General features: G+C 59.7%; 3 protein-coding genes across 6 annotated transcripts; 2 read left to right on the forward strand and 1 right to left on the reverse strand.

Moving 5' to 3' along the window:
- Nucleotides 1–1,290: 1,290 nt before the first annotated feature.
- NECAB3 (N-terminal EF-hand calcium binding protein 3) lies at nucleotides 1,291–19,388 on the reverse strand. Of its 4 annotated transcripts, XM_514587.8 has the most exons (13): nucleotides 18,453–18,682; nucleotides 16,631–16,655; nucleotides 14,919–15,027; nucleotides 13,922–13,947; nucleotides 13,610–13,707; nucleotides 4,468–4,604; nucleotides 4,094–4,212; nucleotides 3,862–3,941; nucleotides 3,706–3,759; nucleotides 2,931–3,043; nucleotides 2,686–2,763; nucleotides 2,149–2,240; nucleotides 1,291–2,064 (listed from the first exon to the last, which is right to left on the reverse strand). In XM_514587.8, the coding sequence occupies exons 1-13, from the start codon at nucleotides 18,585–18,587 to the stop codon at nucleotides 2,036–2,038; spliced, it is 1,095 nt and encodes a 364-aa protein (XP_514587.5). In that variant the 5' UTR covers nucleotides 18,588–18,682; the 3' UTR covers nucleotides 1,291–2,035. The 4 variants fall into 4 exon arrangements, with proteins under 4 accessions (XP_514587.5, XP_016802583.2, XP_009435343.3 ...); XM_016947094.4 differs by lacking the exon at nucleotides 18,453–18,682 and adding an exon at nucleotides 19,300–19,388 and having other exon boundaries at nucleotides 3,706–3,941; XM_009437068.5 differs by lacking the exon at nucleotides 3,706–3,759.
- C20H20orf144 (chromosome 20 C20orf144 homolog) lies at nucleotides 6,525–8,147 on the forward strand. The gene is given in 2 exon segments (NM_001044379.1): nucleotides 6,525–6,682; nucleotides 7,747–8,147. Coding segments are annotated over 2 exon segments (480 nt in total). The 5' UTR covers nucleotides 6,525–6,556; the 3' UTR covers nucleotides 8,101–8,147.
- ACTL10 (actin like 10) lies at nucleotides 10,618–12,743 on the forward strand. Its single transcript, XM_016937727.3, has one exon. It carries the CDS (start codon nucleotides 11,726–11,728, stop codon nucleotides 12,461–12,463), a length of 738 nt encoding a protein of 245 aa, XP_016793216.1. The 5' UTR covers nucleotides 10,618–11,725; the 3' UTR covers nucleotides 12,464–12,743.
- Nucleotides 19,389–19,672: the final 284 nt, after the last annotated feature.

Here is a 19,672-nt window from a genome sequence, read left to right on the forward strand (position 1 = left end):
TCCTCCTCAGCTGTCTTCTCTAACAAGACACACTGCCCAGCCTGGGCAACATGGCGAAACCCCCATCTCTACAAAAATTAGCTGGGCGTGGTAGTGTGCGCCTGTAGTCCTTGGCTCACTGCAACCTCCGCCTCCTGGGCTCAAGCGATTCTCCTGCCTCAGCCTCCCAAGTAGCTGGAATTACAGGCACACACAACTACACCCGAACAAGCCTCAAGCCTGCTCAGAGCCCCATGTGGTTCAGATGGTGGCAGCACTTTCTAGGAGCTCCCAGAGATCTGGGAAGCGGGGTGTCGGGAGGACGGCCTGGCACTGGACTGGCCAGGGTGCCAGCAGGGACCTCTGTGCAGGTGGCCCAGGGAGCCAGGCTGGTGGAAGAAACTGTCTCCCACAGGGGCCGCCAGGGAGAAACCGCAGGGAAGACCCTGCCTGGAGTCCCAGATGGGCATGCCCACCCTGAACTGGTGCCATCTGAGTTGCCTTCTAGCCAGGCCTCAGCCCAGTAAGGACCTGGCAACACCAGGGCGTTCAGGAACATGGAAGGGGCACTCAACCCACCGGCCACCCCCTCACCCCGACTTAAAGCCTCCCATGGCCTCCTTGGGATGTAGCACCTCAGAGGCCCAGCCTCACCCAGCCCTCTCCCCCTGGCACCCCCAGCTCAGCCCCGCTACTGGGTCACCCTTGGTTCAACCAGGCAAGCCCTCCTTCTCCTCAGAGCCCATGTGCCGTCTCCTCTGTCTGGAAAACTGACACCAACACTCCCAGGCCAGGTCAAATGCCATCCTGTGCTTCTGCGGTGCCAGGGGCCTCCTCTTCAGAGCAGCTGCTTAGATGTCCCTCTTGGTCACCTCCCCTCCATGCCCCCAGTAATGGAGGGGGGCAGGAGGACACCCCCAGGGGCTAGTAGGACTGACTCAGCCATTGTCCAACTGGAACCACTCTATGTGGGGTGGCAGTGACAAGTCCAGCTTGGTGAGAAGGACAGGTCTTCCCACAGGAGCGATCTGGGCCCAGAGGAGGCTCTGTGTGGGTGAAGCCAGAACCCCTATAAAACCTGCAGAGACATGTCACCCCCTCCCTCAGGCAGGACCCAGCACCAGGGTGTGTCAGGGCTGGGGACCCTGAAGTGGGAAAACTTGCGTCAGCTCTTGTGAGCATCCACTCTGCGAGCATGAGGGCACAAGGTGGGAACCCGGGGGCTTCCCAAGAGAGGTGCCCTGCCTGGAGCTTCTGGCCTGGGAGGCGCACAGGCCCCACAGCCCAGACCTGCGAGACAGGAGGCAACACTGGAAGGGACCACTGCCTTTATTGCCTCTGTGCTGGGGTCCCAGCCTGGGGTTCAGAGGCCTCTGGGGGCAATAGGTGACCCTGGACCCAAATTATTGCTACTTGGCCAGGTCACCTTGGGGCTTCCCATACTGCCCTGAGAATGGGTGGGGTGAGGGCATGCAAACGATATGCAAATGACATGCAAACCAACCCAGAGGCCTCTGGCACATCCATGGGTGCTGGAAGAGTCAGAGCCTAGTGGCCTGGGAGGGCGACAGGGGCACCCAGGTCAGGCCCAGCCTCGGAGGCAAGGTTTGAGGGGTTGGGGGGGTCCCTGAGCATCAGCCCTGCTTCTGCCGCTGGCTGAGGAGGAGCAGAAGCCTGGTCCCAAGACAGCAGGAAGAAAGCAGGACCCTCGCTAGGCGGCCAGATGGCCCGAGGCCCACCCAGACAGGGACGGGACCTGCCCTGGGTCGCTCAGCCAGGCAGGGACAGCAGGGACCAGAATCCAGGTCTCCTGAGCCAGGCAGAAGCCAAAGTAGCTTGGAGGCTGAAGTGACAAACAATAAAATACAGGGATAAATAAATCAATAATAAATAGAAAGCAAGCAGCCCAGTCCCTGATCCCTGGGCTGAGAGCCCTTCCACCAGGCCCAAGTCCAGGAGGAGACAAGCCCTGGTCTTTGCGCTGGGCTGGCCAGTCCAGAAGGCTCCAGAGGGAGGCAGGCAGGGTCCCGGGGCCCTCGGCGTGTGCAGGTCTGGCTCAGTTGTTATTCATTATCCACCAGGAGGCTGGGGGTCAGAGGCGGGGGGTCAGGAGCCCTCAGGAGCCCACTGCCCCTCCAGGGCCACAGTGAGTGGGGGTCCGCCGCATACCTGGGAAGAACACAGTGGTGAGGGTGTCCGGGGCCCGCAGGTGGTCGATGAGGACGCGCTGGAAGGCCTTGCTGCCAGGCGACTGCTGGTGCCTGCGGAGAGACCCAGGCTACCGTGACCTCAGTCTCCCCACTCCCGCCCCATCCTGCTGCCAGGATCAGACCCCGGCCCTTCTCACACTGCCTCTGGAGCCTCAGTCCTCTCCCCTGTGACACAGGGATGCTGTGTGGGTGGAATGAAGGGCACTGCACACGGTGCTCGGCATAGGCATTGTCACATACATGGTGACAAGTGTGTATTCACTGAGTGCCTCCTGTGTCCCTGTGCTGTATTCAGCTCTTCCCAGTCACCTCCTTTAGCCCATAGGAGTTGGAACTGTTATCACTTCCATTTTGGAAAGGACTCGGGGGCTCGGGCAGGTGGGGTCACTCATCTGAGGTCACAGAGCCAGTGAGCGGGAGAGCAGGATTAGAACCCTGGCCTGACTCACTCCAGGGCCACATTCCATGGTGTTAGCGGCCAGACTGGCACTCATACCTTCTCCAGGAGGGCTCATCCTGCCAGAACTCATACAGGGTGAAGGAGGCACCATCCGGCATCTTCTGGGCGGACACACTGTAGGGCCAAAGAGATGGGCAGGCCAGGCCAGGGCTGCCACCACCTCTGCCTCCCCGGCCTGGGGCCTCATGGGAACCCTGACCCACCCAGGATGGCCAGCCCCAGCACCCCTCTCTGCTCACCCCCTCCCCACTGGCCATCCCACCTGCCAGCTGGGGACTCACTGCAGACAATGGCTCTGGGCCCCTGTGAAGTCCACGTAGCAGCGCAGGGCTCGGTGGAAGTCCTGCAGGCCTTCCTCTGCCACCTGGACCTGCCTCTGGGCCACGAGGATGTGCTGGTGGGAGAGGCAGCCGGTCAGCTGGTGCGGGGCCGGGCACAGGGGAGGGACTGGCTATGGCCTCCAGGAGGTTCTCAGCTGTTTTTCTGTTTGTTTGTTTTTTAAGACAGGGTCTTGCTCTCACCCAGGCTGGAGTGCAGTGGTGTGTGGGATCACGGCTTACTGCAGCTTCTATCTCCCAGGCTCAAGTAATCCTCCCACCTTGGCCTCCCAAGGTGCTGGAATTACAGGCATGAGCCATCACACCTGGCCCCCAGCCTTCTTGACTGATGCCAGATCCAACCTACCCTTTAGCTGGGTTCCTGCCGCCAACCGGCCCCCCAGCCTCCCTGTCTCCATCCTCTTCTCCCTGTCTCCAAGGGTGCTGCTTGATCCAGCCACTGTTACTCCTCCTGCAGTATGCCACCACTTCCTTCCACCCTCCAGCTTCCGTCCACACTGCCCCAGACCTGGCTTTCAGAAATGCTGACGGGGAACCAAAGCCCAGAGAAAGGTGGTGGTTCCTGTAGGTTCTCAGAACCCGGCACCTGCTTGCCAGGCCTGGGGGCGGGGCACATGCGCACTGCAGAGGGTGGGTGGGCAGCCGGCCCCATGAATCCCCAATTCATGAGCACCCCCAGACACGGCCATCCAGCCGCTTGCCCCTCTCCTGGGCTCACCAAGTCAGGCCCCTTGGCCAGGTCCTCTTCACGCAGGGGTTCCAGCCGGGGGGCCTGTGAGGGCACAGAGTGTGGGCCGGGCCTCCAGCATGGGCCTGGCTCTGGCAGATACCAGGAGGGTCCTCCCTTGTGGGGCCCTGGCCCCACGGCCCTCACCTTGCACTCAAGCTGGTCGATGAGCTCCTGGAGGCGGTTCACCTGGAGCCGCCACTGCATCTCGGCCTCTGAGCTGCGCCCTGTGTGTGGGGCCCGTGCAGGGTCAGGCAGGGGCCTCTCAGGTCCCGCAGGTGCTCAGAATGAAGTGAGGGGCAGTGAAGGAGCGGGCCCTGGGGGAAGGGGGGATGCGGTGCCTGCCTCGGCCAGGCCTCCCACCCCACCCCAGGCGCACCTGTGTCAGAAGAGCCGGGGGACCAGGTGGATGACCGGCTGACACTCCTCAGGGCTCGGCGTCCTGCCTGCCGGCTGCCGCAGAGCCTGCTCTGCGCCTCCACGCTCTCTGCGTCTGACCTAGAGGAAGTGAGGCTCACAGGGCTGAGGACTGGGGCCCCAGGACGGGATAAGCCTGGGTGGGGAAGACAAGCCTCCTGGGACTCCGAGGCCTAGCCCCAAAGCCAGTCTCATTTCACCCCACCATGGCTACCCTGCCATGGCTTCCCCGCCCGAAAATGCAGGCTCCAGGATGCTGGGACTGTGGGGATTTGGAATGGGGGTACAATGGGCGCTTGTGCACTAGCCCCACAGGTTGACAGCACCCTTACATACCGCCAGCCATGGGCCTGGGCCTCCAGGGTATCTGACGCCCCCTCCAGCGAGCTCTGCAGGGCTTGCAGCTGGCTCACCGTCTCCCGCAGCAGGAAGCGTGTCACAAACTGGTCCACTTTGGAGGCCCTCTCATACTCCTGTGGGCCGAGGAGGGACGGTCAGCATCTCCCAGCCCGGGCACTGATCTCTTGAGTGGGTCCCCTGCCTCTTGCCCATCAGAGCAGCGGTGGCAGTGCCAAGAGCAGGGGCACACAAACCTGGCACAGGCAGGAGGGTACTGAGACCTGATGGGCAGGGAGGGTCTGGATCCCTCCTTGTCCGGGACTGGCCTCCCTCCCCGGAGGTGTGAGGCCAACTCACAGGAGGCATCTGCCCAGCGAAGTGCCTGGCCTCTCTGGACCTCACGGCCCCTTCCCTGATGGGGCTACCACCTTCAGCACTGTCATAGCCAGTGAGTCCCAGGCACAGCTAGGCTGGGTGGGGGCTATCACGAGGTATCCAAGGGCCAATGTTGACACAAGGCAAAATAATGGCGTGGTGTGGCCCCAGACTCACAATCTACGTATTCACTCATTCATTCATTCGCTCATACACACAACACTGGGTGCTTTTTACTAGGAGCTGCTGATAAAAGACAATCAGGTTGCCATCCTCACTCACTCAAGACACACACGCCGGCACTGACCCCAACCGACACTGCCAGCCTCCTCCCAGCCCCTCTCAGGGTGGCAGAGAGGCAGGGAGGCTGCCCACATGCTAGGCCCTGCATGGCCCAGCATGGGATTCTGAGGCTCCTCAACTACCGTCAGTTCCTGGAGCTTCCATTTCCTCATCTATCAAACAGGAAAGATGAAACTCAGCACATGGAGCTGCAAGAACGTCCCAGGAGTTAATTCCTGCATAGGACTCAGCCCAGGGTCTGGCACGTAAGCTCTCGATGCCAGACCTGCCAGCCATCTATCGTCAAGTATAATACAATAAAGGGCCTGCCCACTTGTACACCCAGGAGTCACAGATGTCCTGAGAATTGCCTAACCCCTACCACACACACACATGCATCAGGGTGGGAGTCCTGGGGAGCTGTAGTCCAGGTGCCTGCCCTCTCCGAGGAGACTCCAGAAGCCCCATCCATCAGAGACTTCATCTCCTGCCATGACCTGCCTCAGCTCAGCCATCGGATGGGACCTCCTGGGCCAGGCTTATGAGCTAGGCGACAGGGACAGAGAAGAGGCTGGGTCTTTTCATTCTCAGACAGGCCAGGGTTTCTATCTCCATGAAATCTTTCCAAAAAATTCCTTTTTGGGTATTTGAGATGATTAGTTTCTGTTGCTTTCAACCAGAGAACAGACAGAAGCACCCACTCAGAGCCAGGCACTACTGCAAGAAGAATTTCATTTAGTCTTTTGTTTTTCTGAGAAAGAGTCTCACTGTATCACCCAGGCTGGAGTGAAGCAGCATGATCTTGGCTCACCGCAACCTCTGCCTCCCAGCTTCAAGCAATTCTCCTGCCTCAGCCTCTTGAATAGCTAGGTTTACAGGCCTGTGCCACCACACCTGGCTAATGTTTGTATTTTTAGTAGAGACGGGGTTTCACTATGTTGCCCAGGCTGGACTCGAACTCCTGACCTCAGGTGATCCACCCGCCTCGGCCTCCCAAAGTACTGAGACTACAGGCATTAGCCACCATGCCAAGCCTCATTTAACCTTTGTAACAATTTACAGGAACCATAATTGACCCCATTTTGCAGATGAGAAAACAGGTCCACAGAGGTTGATTACCTGGGCTAAGGTCACATAGCAAGTTAGTGGCAGGGCCAAAATTCATACCCAAACCACAGAAATCCCCCTCTATTCACCACTAAGCACCTTACATGCATTGCCTCATTTATGATCATTAGCCCAGTTTTACAGCTGAGAAACCAAGGCTAGAAGTGACTGAGTGGAGCCCAGATTCACCTGTGGGCCCTGGAAGGCGGTGCTCAGAGCCTGCAATTGGTGAGGTCAGCCCGTGAGGTCACAATGTTGCCAGGGCCAGGGGGCAGAGCAGACGGAGTGTGGGCCATCGTCCCCAGTAGTGACCAGCCCTGCCATGGGAAACTACAGTTCCCACAAAAGGACCAAAGCACCCAAGCAGGCCCGCAAGGAGAGGCCGGCTGACATGGACAAGGCCTGGTGGAAACCGTTCCTCAACCACCTCACTCGGAAGAAGCCGGCTGTGAGTGCGGGGGATGGGGAGCAGGGCTGGGGAGGCAGCTGGGGGGCAGAGAAAGCTGGACAAGTGGGTGGGAAGGGATGCTGGGAGTCTAGGCCTTGTATGCAGAAGTCCTAGGGGGTGAGGGAGGAATTCGAAAATCTCTCCCAAGGATGAGGATCCCAGGAGCCCATATGGGTGTGGATGGGGCTCCTTTCAAGGTGGCTCACGCCCGTAATTCCAACACGTTGCTAGGCCAAGGTGGGTGGATAACTTCAGCCCAGGAGTTTGAGATTGGCCTGGGCAACATAGGGAGGCCCCATCTCTACAAAAATAAAAACTTAGCTGGTTGTGGTGGTGAATGCCCGCAGTCCCAGCTACTCAGAAGACTGAGGTGGACTACGTGAGCCCAGGAGGTCAGGGATGCAGTGAGCCGTTGACAGCACCACTGCACTCCAGCCTGTAGGACACAGCAAGACCCTGTTTGACTCAGTCTTAAAAAAAAAAAAAGCCCAGAAGGGAGGGCAGAGATTCCAGAACCAGAAAGTGGATGAGACTTGAGAGCCCCGGGGGGTGAGCATGAGTGGGATTCTCTCCCAACCCTGGACGAACGGGTGGAGATCCCAACACGGAGAATCAGTTCTAGTTGGTACTACTGGAGCTAGAGGCAGGGGGAATTCCCTAGTGTCCTCTCTTCAGCTCCTAGGCTCAGAACTTCCCTGTCTCCCTCTCAAATGAGCAGAAGCCCTGGACCAGGCGGGGGTGGGAGGTGCTGAAAGCCCCTGACATAGGGCCTGGAAGGGATCTCATAAACTTAGACGGAGCTGGTCTCAGGAAGTCAGCCTGGGATGGATGAGGGTTTCCAGAAGGGAGGCGGAGTCCGGGGCGCCACGCAGGGAAGGGCGGGCTTCCCCGCGGCCTGAATTGGACAGGGGTCCCCTCCAGCCCTGTGCACGGGAGGATGACAGGACCCGGGTGGACGACAGGACCCGGGTGGACGAGGGTCCCAGGAGAAGCGCGGAGCGGCCCCGGGTCTTGGGCTCGGCCCTAGCGCGCTCTCTCGCCTCACGCCCCTGTTCCACCCCCAGACCAGGATCGTGCTGATTCTCCCCCTGGACAAGCGGCAGCCGCTGGCCAACGCTGGGCGACGGATTGACTACGCGTCCGGCGCCGGGCTAGGCTCCCCGGCGGCACCCAGATTGCGCGGAGCTGGCGAAGGTAGCGAGCGCGAGCCGAGGATGCCGGTACTGCTGCTGCTGCGGCGGCAAGAGGCGCGGCGGCCGGAAGAGGGCGGGGCCGGCGTAAGGGGCGGGGCCAGGGCAGCTCTGAGCTGGCCGCGGCTGCTCTCGCGCTTCCGGTCCCCGGGGAAGGCTCCCCGCGAAGCCGGCCCCGCCGAGGAGCAGCCGCGCAAACGGTGCCGCTGCCCTCGCCCGCGGCTTTAAACGCTTGGCCCGGACCCCGCCCAATAAAGAGTGCGTGGCAACCCTGGCGCCTGCGAACCCTGTCGGAGGCGTCTGGGCGCGGAGTCGGGGTGGGCAAAGCTCAGCCTAGGAGCCGCAGAGGGGTGAACGGGGCGTAATGAAGGCAGAGCCATCGCCACGGTCTGGAGCCAGGGCTGTCTTTTGCTTTCTCCTTCCTTGTGCCAAGGGTCAGAACAGAACCCCAAACCTTGCTACAGTGGCGGGAGGCAGTTTCCTTCCCCCAACACTCCAAACCCAGGTCACATCCTGCCCAGTCTGCAGGCTCAAGGGAGGTGGGCTTGGGCAAACCCAGGCTTGGCCACGCTAGTGAGAGGGACCTGCTTCCGGTAAAGCCTGACATCCCCCCAGCATCCAGAAATCCCTCTTAGGCATGAGGGAGGGTTCCAGGCCAACAGGCACCATCCTGGGTAAGAACAGCCAGGATGGCAGTCAGCTGGGGCAAGGCCTGAGACGTGGATTCTGCCTGGGGACGCACCCAGGAGAAGCTGGAAGCCCTGGGCCTCTCTCTGGCCCCTCACTCCTACACATTGTGCTTGGTAACCCAAAGCATTCAGGCCCCCCAGTCTTCCCCAAGGCACCTGTCTCCCAACCTACCCTGTCCCATCTCCTTCCCCACGTGACAAAGACTAATTCCAAACCACTTACCTGTCTAGGGCAGCTCACTCCCCTGCTCATAAGCTTTCAATAGGTCTCCATTACCAACAGGGAAAAAGCCCACAGCCTCGGTCTCACTCCCCAAATCACTTAGAAAAAGCCCTGCCACACTTTCTGTGGGCGGGATCCTGCTGCTGCTTCTCCTCACTCTCCCGGGTCCCAAATCCAGCTCCACACCCAATGCCACCCCTGGCCTGCCGAACCTGCAGCCCGCCTTCCTGCCACACTCTGGTGACCAACCTCAGGATGCCCTCTTTTGGGGGCAGATGCAGCAGGACTGAAGTCCCAGCTCACTACAGCCACCAGCCCAGCTTCTGCTGAAGATGCACTTTTGTCACCGTCACCAGGATGAACATCTCCTCCACCTTGCCTGCACCAGGCTGGAGGCTGCAAGAGCTATAACATCACTCCTGCTAATTGTGAGAACGGACTCTTCCCTACCATCCACATGGTTACAATCAGGGTAACCATGTTCTTCCATGGGGCTGCACCTCCTGCCCATACAGTGATTGGTCCAAGCTGGTCCTGTCAGCCCCTCCCCCTAGGACTGTGATTCAGGAGCTGTAAGAGACCATGTTCTCTACTTGAACATGCGCAGGCTAAGCCAGCCTTCAGAATAAAAACACAATGCAGGCCAAGTGCAGTGGATCACGCCTGTAAACCCAGCATTTTGGGAGGCTGAGGCAGGCAGATCACGAGGTCAGGAGATCGAGACCATCCTGGCTAACACGGTGAAACCCCGTCTCTACTAAAAATACAAAAAACTAGCCAGGCATCATGGCGGGCGCCTGTAGTCCCAGCTACTCGGGAGACTAAGGCAGGGGAATTGAACCCAGGAGGCAGAGGTTGCAGTGAGCTGAGATCACGCCACTGCACTCCAGCCTGGGCAAGAGAGCGAGACTCCATCTCAAAAAACAAACAAACAACACAATGCAGTGCACATCCTGGGTTCCCCACAGCCCCGCAGATTCTGTTCCTGAAACCTGATTTCACCCTTGCTCTTGATATCCATAACATGTAAGATCCTTGTAATAAAGTCCTTATTTTGGGTTACATTCACCTGAGTCTTCTACCTGCAACCAAACTGGTCCTCAGGAGGATGAGGCTTTGCAGAGACAAGAAGTGGCCTCTTTCCTGTGTGGGGGGATTATTACTACCTTTTGGAGGAGAAAACCGAACCCAGAGAAAGATCAAGACTTGCTTAGGACTGCACAGTGAGTCAGCTTCAGAACTGAGTCTTGCTGGGTGCGGTGGCTCACACCTGTAATCCTAGCACTTTAGGAGTCCGAGGCAGGTGGATCACCTGAGGTCAGGAGTTCGAGACCAGCCTGGCCAATGTGGCAAAACCCTGTCTCCACTAAAAATACAAAAATTAGCCGCGTATGGTGGTGCATGCCTGTAGTCCCAGCTACTCAGGAGGCTGAGGCAGGAGAATCACTTGAACTCAGAAGGCAGAGGTTGGACTGAGCTGAGATTGCAACGCTGCACGCCCAGCCTGGGTGACCGAGACTCCGTCTCAAAAATAATAATAAAAAAAACGAACTGAGTCTCAAACTCAGGCCTACGTGAATCCATCCGTGGAAGCCCATAAAGGTAGGGCCAGAGCCTCTCGGGGGCTCTTCAGGGAAGCTGCAGATCTGTGATGAAAAAGCTTTTTCTTCAGCACTGGGAGGGGTAGGGGGCCACACATCTGGACAGAGTACATCAGATATCTAAGTGGTTTGGGAAAGGAATCAGACTGTGCTGGGCTGCTGAAGCCAGACCCCTGGATGCCAAAATCACTGCCCTTGGCTCTGTCCAGAAGAGAGGATGGGTCCAGGGAGTTGTCATAAGGTAGGGGGCTGCGAAGTGCAGCTGCTGGGGAGTGAGGTCACAATGAGCCCAATCCAAGTTCTTTTCTGCCTTCTGACCAGCCCCTCCCCTCTCCACAACCAGGAACTTCCGTCAAGCCCAGGTGAGAGGTGCCAGGAGGCTGCCTGGGTCCTCAAGGGGGATATATGTCCAAATGGCCTTACCACAAGGCCCCTTTGCCCTCAAAGTTCTGCTCCTCCCGGGGGCTTCTTAGGATCTAAAAGGATCAGTCCTAGCCATCTCGTCAGCCATCTCAGCAAGGGCTGACGGGGCGGAACAGCAAAGCAGAGGCGAGTCCTGAGAGCGTGGAGCCTGAAGCCCGGCGCCAGAGGGAGACCAAGAGGGTGAGATGCGGCTGGAACCCAGCCAGAGCGGAGACTGAAGCCCGAACTAGGGGCCGGGCCTCAGGCCTAGGAACTAGCCACGAGCTGAAACGGAGGCGGACGGCCCGGACAGAAGAGGCGGGGCTTTCAGACCAGAGGGCGGAGCCAAGAGCTGAAAAGGGTGGTGATTTGGTCCAGAAGAGGAAGAACTTAAGCTCCGGAGGCAGAGCCAAGGGCTGAAGGGGACTACTCCCTAGGACAGAGGCCGGGAGGTCTCGCGCCGACTAAGCCGAGTGGCGCGGAGGAGCGGAGCCTTCAGCCCCGCGGCTGGGCCGAGCCCGAAGGTGGCGTCGGTGTCGGGGAGCCGCCACGTGCACCGGCCGTCCTCCCTGGGCCGCATCGCGGTGGTGGTGGACCAGGGCTCGGGCTTCACCAAGGCGGGCTTCGCGGGTGAGAACCAGCCGCGCATAGTGCTGAAGAGCTCTAGCCTGGTGCCCAGCTGGGACCGGCCGGTGCTGCCCGGAGCGCCGGGCTGCGAGCTGGCGGGCGGCGTGGCGCGGGCGCACCCCATCAAGCACGGCGTGGTGGCGGACTGGGAGGCGCTGGAAGGGCTGTGGGAGCGCCTGCTGGTGGGCGGCCTGCGGGTGTGCCCAGAGCAGTGGCCCGTGCTGGTGAGCGACTCGCCGTCGGCGCCGCCCGTGGGCCGCGAAAGGGTGGCGGAGCTGCTGTTCGAGACCCTGGCAGTGCCCGCGTGCCACATGGCTAGCACTGCGTTGCTGGCGCTCTGCTCCACCGGCGCGTTCAGCGGGCTGGCCGTGGAGGCGGGCGCGGGCGTGTGCCACGCCACGCCCATCTACGCGGGTCACTCGTGGCACCAGGCCACCTTCCGGCTGAACGTGGCAGGCAGCACCCTGTCGCGCTACCTGCGGGATCTGCTGGTGGCGGCGAACCCTGACCTCTTGCAGCAGGCCCTGCCCCGCAAGGCCATCACACATCTCAAGAAGCGCAGCTGCTACGTGTCCCTGGACTTCGAGGGCGACCTCCGCGACCCCGCCCGCCACCATCCGGCCAGTTTCAGCGTGGGTAACGGGTGCTGCGTCTGCCTCAGCAGTGAGCGCTTCCGCTGCCCCGAACCCATCTTCCAGCCGGGCCTGCTGGGCCAGGCTGAGCAGGGGCTGCCCGCGCTGGCCTTCCGGGCGCTGCAGAAGATGCCCAAAACGCTGCGGACACGGCTGGCAGACACCGTGGTGCTAGCCGGCGGCTCCACACTGTTTCCTGGCTTCGCCGAGCGCCTGGACAAGGAGCTGGAGGCGCAGTGCCGGCGGCACGGCTACGCGGCCCTGCGGCCCCACCTGGTGGCCAAGCATGGGCGTGGCATGGCTGTGTGGACCGGCGGCTCCATGGTGGCCTCCCTGCACTCCTTCCAGCGCCGCTGGATAACTCGGGCCATGTACCAGGAGTGTGGCTCCAGGCTGCTGTATGATGTGTTCAACTGAGTCAGGCTGGACTGGGGGGGTGGCACTGCGGTGGGGGACAGCTCTCTATCTAAAGAGTCAAGTGTTTGGAGCTGGCAGGGTCCTCCTGGAGGTTGGAGCTGACTGGATGGGTCACCCCCATACCCTTTCTGGGCCAGGAGGAGGTATTTGGGACCCATGGGACCCTCATTTTGAACTGCAGTTTGAATCTCCCCAACCACTGCCAGTTCAGAGAATGCCAGTCCAGCTGCCTACCCACAGGGCCCTACTTTATGGCAATAAAGGTGATGCCCCACTTGTGTCCATGCCACAGATATGGGAGTTCCTCCAAACCCTCGTCATGTACCATTTGGACATACATCCGATGCCAGGCCCCAAGGGGCGATCCCTTGAAAAGCTACTAAATCTCATGTGAAAGTCACCAGGAGGAGGAGCCCTGTGCCTAGCCATGTGCTCAGGTCATTGTTGACTATGAGTGCCTCAGTTTCCCCTTCTGTAAAAAGTGGGGTCAGGCACAATCCCGGGCCTGCTCACTGCTCCCTCCCCCTTACAAGAGCTATGGAGCAAAGGGAGGTGGAGATATTTCTTGAACACACAAAGGGAAGGGCAGCTTATTTTTTGGAAGTCACCACTCAAGGGCCTCAAGCCCTGGCTATCAGCACTGTTTGAGCTTGTGCATACACGTGTCCACGTGTGCACACAAACGCGTGGGTGTTCACGTACCTGCCTACTCACGTATGTCCTCGGGCCAGGCCCTGCCCTGTGAACCTGTGAGCACAGCCTTCCACGCCTAGCCCAGCCCTGAATGATATCCCACCACAGTTGTGATGGGCCAGCAACTAAAGCAACAGCAGCCCCTAGTATGAAGCACCCAGTGTATGGCAGACATTATTCTGGGTGCTGGAAACAGAACAAAACAGACAAAAATCCCTGCCTTCGTTCTCACTCGTCACAGTGATGTATGAAGGGCGGCTCTATTGTTATGATGGTTTACAGATGAGGAAACAGGCCCAGAGAGGTCAAGGGGCACAGCTACAAAGTGGGAGCCAGGATTTGAACCCAAGCCCCTAGCTCTATAACCCTGAGTCAAGACTGTGGAGGATCCCACAGCACAGCAGATGCCCACTGCCTCACAGTGGATCCCCCACCATCAGCCACTCCACTCACCAGCTTGGTGGCATCCATGGCAGCGAGCACTGCACGGTTCAGCGATTCCAATGCAGCCAGCACCGGCCGGTAAACACCCAGGTGCTCTGAGAAGTAGTCTGCAGGCAGAAGAGGTGCTCAAGGGTTCCTGGACCCCCACCCATCTACCCACCCTGGGATTCTGGCCCCCTGGAATTCCTCAGCAGCCAAGCAGGCCTTATATCCTGAGCCCAGCCCAACCTGTCCCATCAGGAGACCAGCAACAGTCCCTTGCCACACGTACCCTGGGGCCCAGGGGCCCCAGGAGAAAAGAGCTCCCATGGGCCTACTCACCACACAGTTTTTCTGTTTCTAAATTGCTGCAGGGAAAAGAGAAGGCGCCCTTCAGACCTGGGCCTGGTAAACTGGGACTAATGGGGCCAATGCCCCACATCCCACCCCACCAACTCCCAGCTCAGCCTAACAAGGCCACTTCTGCTCCACCCCAGATTAAGTTGCTCCTGTTGACAGAGTCCTTGCAGGGTTGGAGAATGGGTTGTACTGCCCCCACCAATCACTCTAAGGGCAAAGATTCAGACCCATTCTTGGCTACCAAGAGGATCTCAGGCCAGGGGAAGATGGATGTGGACACAGGCCAGTGAGAAGTGTTCAGAGCTGCGAAGGGGAAGCCAGGCGCAAGGCAATGAAGTCCAGGGATGGCATGGGGTATTTAGCTGTAGGTTAGGGAGGGTTTCCTAGAGGAAGAGCTGCCTAAGTGAGGCCCTGAAGGACAAGGAACTGGCTGGGGAGTCTGGCCAGGAGGGGAGGGGGAGCACTGCAGATGAAGGTTTCAGCCCAAGTCTCAGGAGCCTGAGACTGACCCTCAGGAAAGGGGAGAAGGGAAGTAGAGGGAGTAACAGCAGTTCATGCGTGTGCACCCCTGGGAGCAGGCACGGGGAGGAGCATGCACACTCCTGCCAAGACGTGTAGATGTGGGAGCACACAAGGGGTAGATGGTTGCGTGTTTATGCACTGCATTCTCCGGTGGAAGCAGGCGGGGCCCAGCTGTCCCCAGGCATCCTCTGGTCCCTGTGGGAAGCGGGAATGGGGAGCTGAGCCATGGGTGGTGACTCAGACTTGGCTATTTTGGGGTCCCAGCTGGAAGCAGTGTAGTGGGCAAGGCTGTAGCTGGAGAGGGGGTAGGCAGGCGGGTAAAGTTGGAACTGAGCCCTGGTACCTTTCTCCCTGCCCCCTCTTCCTCATCCTACAAAAGGAACCAAGGCAGCAGGGGACACAGTGGGGTAAAGACAACCTGGCCTCGCATCTACCCACGGCCCCCTCTCATACTCACTCAGTGAGATGCCCATCAACGCCGCTGAACAGTTCCTGCAGCTCCCCCGGGCTGAGAACCCCATCGGCAAAGTAATTCTGGAATTCCTCAAATGAGAGCTTCCCATCATCTGGTGGCAGGGGGAGGACAGGGAGCAGAGGAGGTATCCCTGACCCTGACTGCACCCCTGCCACCAGGTCCAGGGTCCCAAAGGCCTCATAGCATCTGACAACCATCTAGCTAGGTGAGATGGGAGTCTGAGGTCAGTGGGGGGCCTGACTGTTGGGGACAAAAGGACTGGGGTCCTTGAAGGTGTCCAGTGAAGGCAACAGAACCTACTTTGCAGGCACCAAAGGGACAGGGCAGTATGTACATAGCATTGGGTAGGAACTCAGTAAATGTTTGCCAAGTGAAAAAACAAGCAACAGGCTGGGACACGGCCACAGTGTGGCAGGGCCTAGATGTCACCTGGAAGGACTTGGGGACCAGCCTCACTGCAGGGCACAAGGAACCTCCATTCTCTGGACCCAGGACCTTCACAGAGAAGCCACGGGGAGGCAGATGGAATCCTCCTACTAGTTGGAGCCTCTGTAGGCAGCAGCAGGCTGGCTCAGAAGGGAATGAGCTCCCCATCACAGGGGCATGTGAGCAGAGGCTGGGAGTACTTATGTGGGACAAAGACATGGGATTTGGCCTGAATGATGTGTGAGGTCTCTGAGCAGATGGGTGCGGGGAGCTGACCCGGGGGAGGATCTGAACCTCCCCAGACAGAACTCCCTGGTCCAAGTGAGAGCATGTGTCCTGATCAATGGGTTGGGACAAACAATCCCCAACAATTTGAAGAGACCCAAGGAGAAGGGGCAAAGAGTGGGGACAGGACCCCGTCTCTAGGAGGATGAAACACACGAGGGCGTGAAGACCCAGATGAAAGGAGCCCCAGGCTGACTGCGAAGCTCAGACCCTCCACGGGCCACACAGGGCACAGTGGGCTGCTCCAAGTCATCTAGGGGGAGCAGCCTGTTGCTGGATGGCTCCCCTAGGGCTCCTGCTTTAGCTTCCAAGGTTCTCCCAGACCAGGGTCTGAGACTGCCCAGGACCCAAGGCAGGAGGAGCCGACTCCTTTGGCACTGGACCCAGCTTTATCCTTGCCCAAGGCGTGGGTTTAGTTGTGTCCTCCAAGACCTCCCTGGTCCAGATGGTTGGTCACATGACAAGTTACTGAGCCCTCTAAAAACCTGAGTAAAATCTCCAAAAAGGCCTCATCTCCATTACCTCACTCTTCCAAGTGCCTCACACAAGGAGCCTGGGACTAAATGCTGCAAAGACCCAAGTTCGAGCCTATCAATTAAAGGCTGTGTGACCTTAGGCAACTTGCTTCACCTCTCTGGGCCTCTGCTCCTTTATGAAATAGGGTGAATTCCAATCTAGCTGGTGGTTGTGAGGACAACAGAGGGCCACGTATAGGAAGTGCCCATCACCATGCCAGGGTGCTGTGTGAAAGTCAGCCCCTATCTCCAGTCCGTGGCCAAACCACACTCTCTCCACTCTCCATCCTGCCAAACTTGGCTGAGAACAGCACTTCCTCTGGGAAGTGCCTTGATTGATTCTCCTGTTTTGGGCCCCCAAGATTTGTCTCAACTCTTGACTTCCCACCCAACCTCCCAACTCTCCCTGGGCCTCCTGGATGCCTCCCACCCTGCCCCACTGTGGGACCCAGGGGAAGCCACACTCACCATTCTTGTCTGCTCTGCGGAAAACCTAGAGGACAAAGGGACATAGAGAACTGTGAGTGCCACCCGGGAAGCCAGAGGCCCCCACTCAACCCGACAGGGTCCCAGCTGGCCGACCTACCCCCTGCCTCGCCTTTCCTCCTGCCCAGCCTGGTCCCAAACCACCTGCCCAGCTCAGCCCTGCAGGAGCTTTTCCTGCAAGCGGGGCACAGGAAGAGCACGCAGCGGGTGCCACCTCTGCTCACTTCTCCTGCAGGGCCTGGCCTCGTGGGGGGTGCTCCTGGCCAGTCCCCTGCGTCCCCACCTCCCACACCCAGAGTGCAGCCCAAGTTCTATCTGATACATCAGCCCCTGGCACAGTTCCAGCTTGAGGAAGGTTGAGGAGATGGGCCGGGTTGCGGCCCAGGAATCTTGCACAGCCGTCCTAGACCTGAGCCCTGAGCTCTGCTGTGTGGCCATGGTCTACCCCAGCTGCCCTCTCTGAGCTGTTTCCTTGCATGCTGTTGAAGACCAACAGCAGGCAGTGGCTACTCTGTCTCTGCAGGCGCCTGAGTTACCCACTAGCAAATAGATCAGGAGCAGCTGGGGTTAACTCTTTCAGGGCTGGGGCTTCCTATGGGGCTGACTCTGAGGACCTTCGGCAGGCGTGTGTGTACACACATACGTCCAAGGGGGAGTGGGGGTGGCAGAAGGCAAGTTCGGCAGATTTCATTTATGGAGAAGTGGAGATGAAGAGCAACAGAGGCAGAGAGGAGCAGAGTCAAGACAGGTCCCTGTCTCTCTTAGTGACCTGCTCCCAGGTCACCCAAAGCAGCCCAGCAAAGGGGAGACTGGCAGGCCTGGCAAGCAGGGGTGGGCCAAGCCTGGGCCGAGAGCCCCCATGAACTCCAGGTCCTGAACGCCAGCCCCCTCTAGGGTCCTGTTTTGTCAGGGTCAGTGGGGCTCAGGAAAGACTCTAACCTCTAGCCTAACTCAGAGAAGGTCTGCCACTGGCTGAGGGGCACGCAGCAAGCCAGGGAGGCCCAGGTAGGGTAGATGGAGATCTTGGGAGTGGGCAGGGGTGCTAAGCTGGGAATGGGGACATCTGGGGTCACCCTATTGTATCCCTGCCTCCATGACTGACCTGAGACATATCCCCTCAGGCCTTGGTTTTCCTACTTGGGAAGAGGAAGGGTCAGGTCCCTTCCAGCCAGGGCTGTGGTCAAGGTGCTGAGTCACTAGGGGCAGTGGGGAGTGGGTGGGAGACAGCTTTGCCTCCCTCTGGAGTTGGGGCATGAGGGGGCCAGGACAGAGCCGAGCACAGCGGTGAACGGTGGAGAAAGGGCTCAGGGCCGTGGCTGGTGCCCATGGGGGCCGCAGGGCCACCCATGGCCCCATGGGAGGGTGACTCTGAGCAGCCCTTACCAACTGTAGGACTCTGCTGCCCTGGAGTGGGGCCTGAAGGACTCTGGGGGCGGCACTAGAGTCAGGAGTGAGGGGCCCTTGTGCTTCCAGGCTCCCCTTCCCCAGTCAGCCCAGCCTGGAGCTGCCAGAGTGGGGTGACCGCTGCTGTGATTGTCGCCAGCCCCCCGCCAACACCAGACACACAAATGGGGTGGGCTGAGGGGTGGGAGGCAGCAGGGGCAGTGACACTGGAGCAGGGACAAGAGGAGACATGGAGAGACAGAACAGGTGACACAAAGGCAGAAAGGTCAAGAGGAAACAGCAGGGCCAGAGAGAGGGGAAGAGACCCAGAAACAGCGGCGGGGCCCGAACAACCCCGGAGGGTGAGACTAACAGAGACTCGGGCAGGGAGACACCGCGAGCAGAGCCCGCGCCCACTCACGTCCTGGAAGAGCGTGTGTCCGGCGGGCCCCGGGTCGGGCGCGAGCTGGGGGTGCCGCGGGGTCTGGGGCTGGGGCTGGGGCTGGGGCGCGGGCGGCCGGAGCAGGCACACGGTGAGCAGCCCCGCGCACGCCATGGCGCCGCCACCCGCTCGGGCTCGGCTGCGGTCGCTGCCGACCCTGGACGCCGCCGCGGACTCGGTGTGGCTAGAGGCCGCCCCTTGGCGCCGGCGCCGACGCGCGGGCCCAGGCCCCGCCCCCGCCCCGCCCCCGCGGACGCCGGGTTCCCTCGCCTCAAGGTCCAACTCCAGCGCCGCGGGCCTCCGCGCTTCCGCGGCCACGGCGGAGGGGGAGGCGCCCGAGGGCTCCGGTCCCGCGACGGCCTGTCGGGAGCAGAACCTAGGGGCTGCGGGCCTACCCAGAGGGACAGGATGACCAAGCCAGTGCCGAGGTCAGGGTGACACAAGTGGGTAAAACCCACCAGGACTTCACCTTTTGGGGCGTCTGTATCCTCATCTACAAAAATGGTACTGGCAGACACCCTATGCGATTGTTGGGACTTATTCAATGTCAGGTGCTTACAACGGGGGCTGGCGCAGAGGAAGCCCACAGGTCCGTGCGGCCGACTCCCAGGCATCCCGACGCCCGCCCTCTCTGGCACTAAGCGCAGCCCTTTCCCCTCCCCTCGGTGACTGGCCCTCCCTTCAACCCGTTCTCCACACAGCAGCCGGGGGGGAGCTTTTAAGATGCGAAAGAGGAGGTGTCACTTCGGTCTCCAGTGACTCCTTGGCCCCTGAATAAAGCTTAAGACTGAACGCCCCACTCCAGGAGCACCACTCTGACCCTCACCTCAGGACCGCAGCCACACTGCTTTCTCTCCGGTCCTCTATCCCGCTCCCTCCTGCCCAAGGCCTTTGCCCATCGTGTCCTCTGCTTGGTGTTTTCTTCCTCTGGTTAACTCCTACTTATTTTACAGCGCTCAGCTTAAGCACCACCCATTCCAGAACGCCTTTCCCGATTTTCTCATTTATGATCTCCTCTTTCAGACCCTGAGAGCACCATGAAAGGAGGTAACACCCGTGTCCCCAGAACTGTTAAATACCTGACACAGAACCAGCCCACTGTATTTGTTACATGTTTACTAATGTCCAGAAACGTCTGGAAGGAAGACAGCAAACTGAGCAGAGTGGCCTCTGGGGCTGGGGAAAGGAGAGGCCACTCA

The sequence above is a fragment of the Pan troglodytes genome, chromosome 21 (genome assembly GCF_028858775.2).
Source record: "Pan troglodytes isolate AG18354 chromosome 21, NHGRI_mPanTro3-v2.0_pri, whole genome shotgun sequence".
Taxonomy (NCBI): Eukaryota; Metazoa; Chordata; class Mammalia; order Primates; family Hominidae; genus Pan; species Pan troglodytes.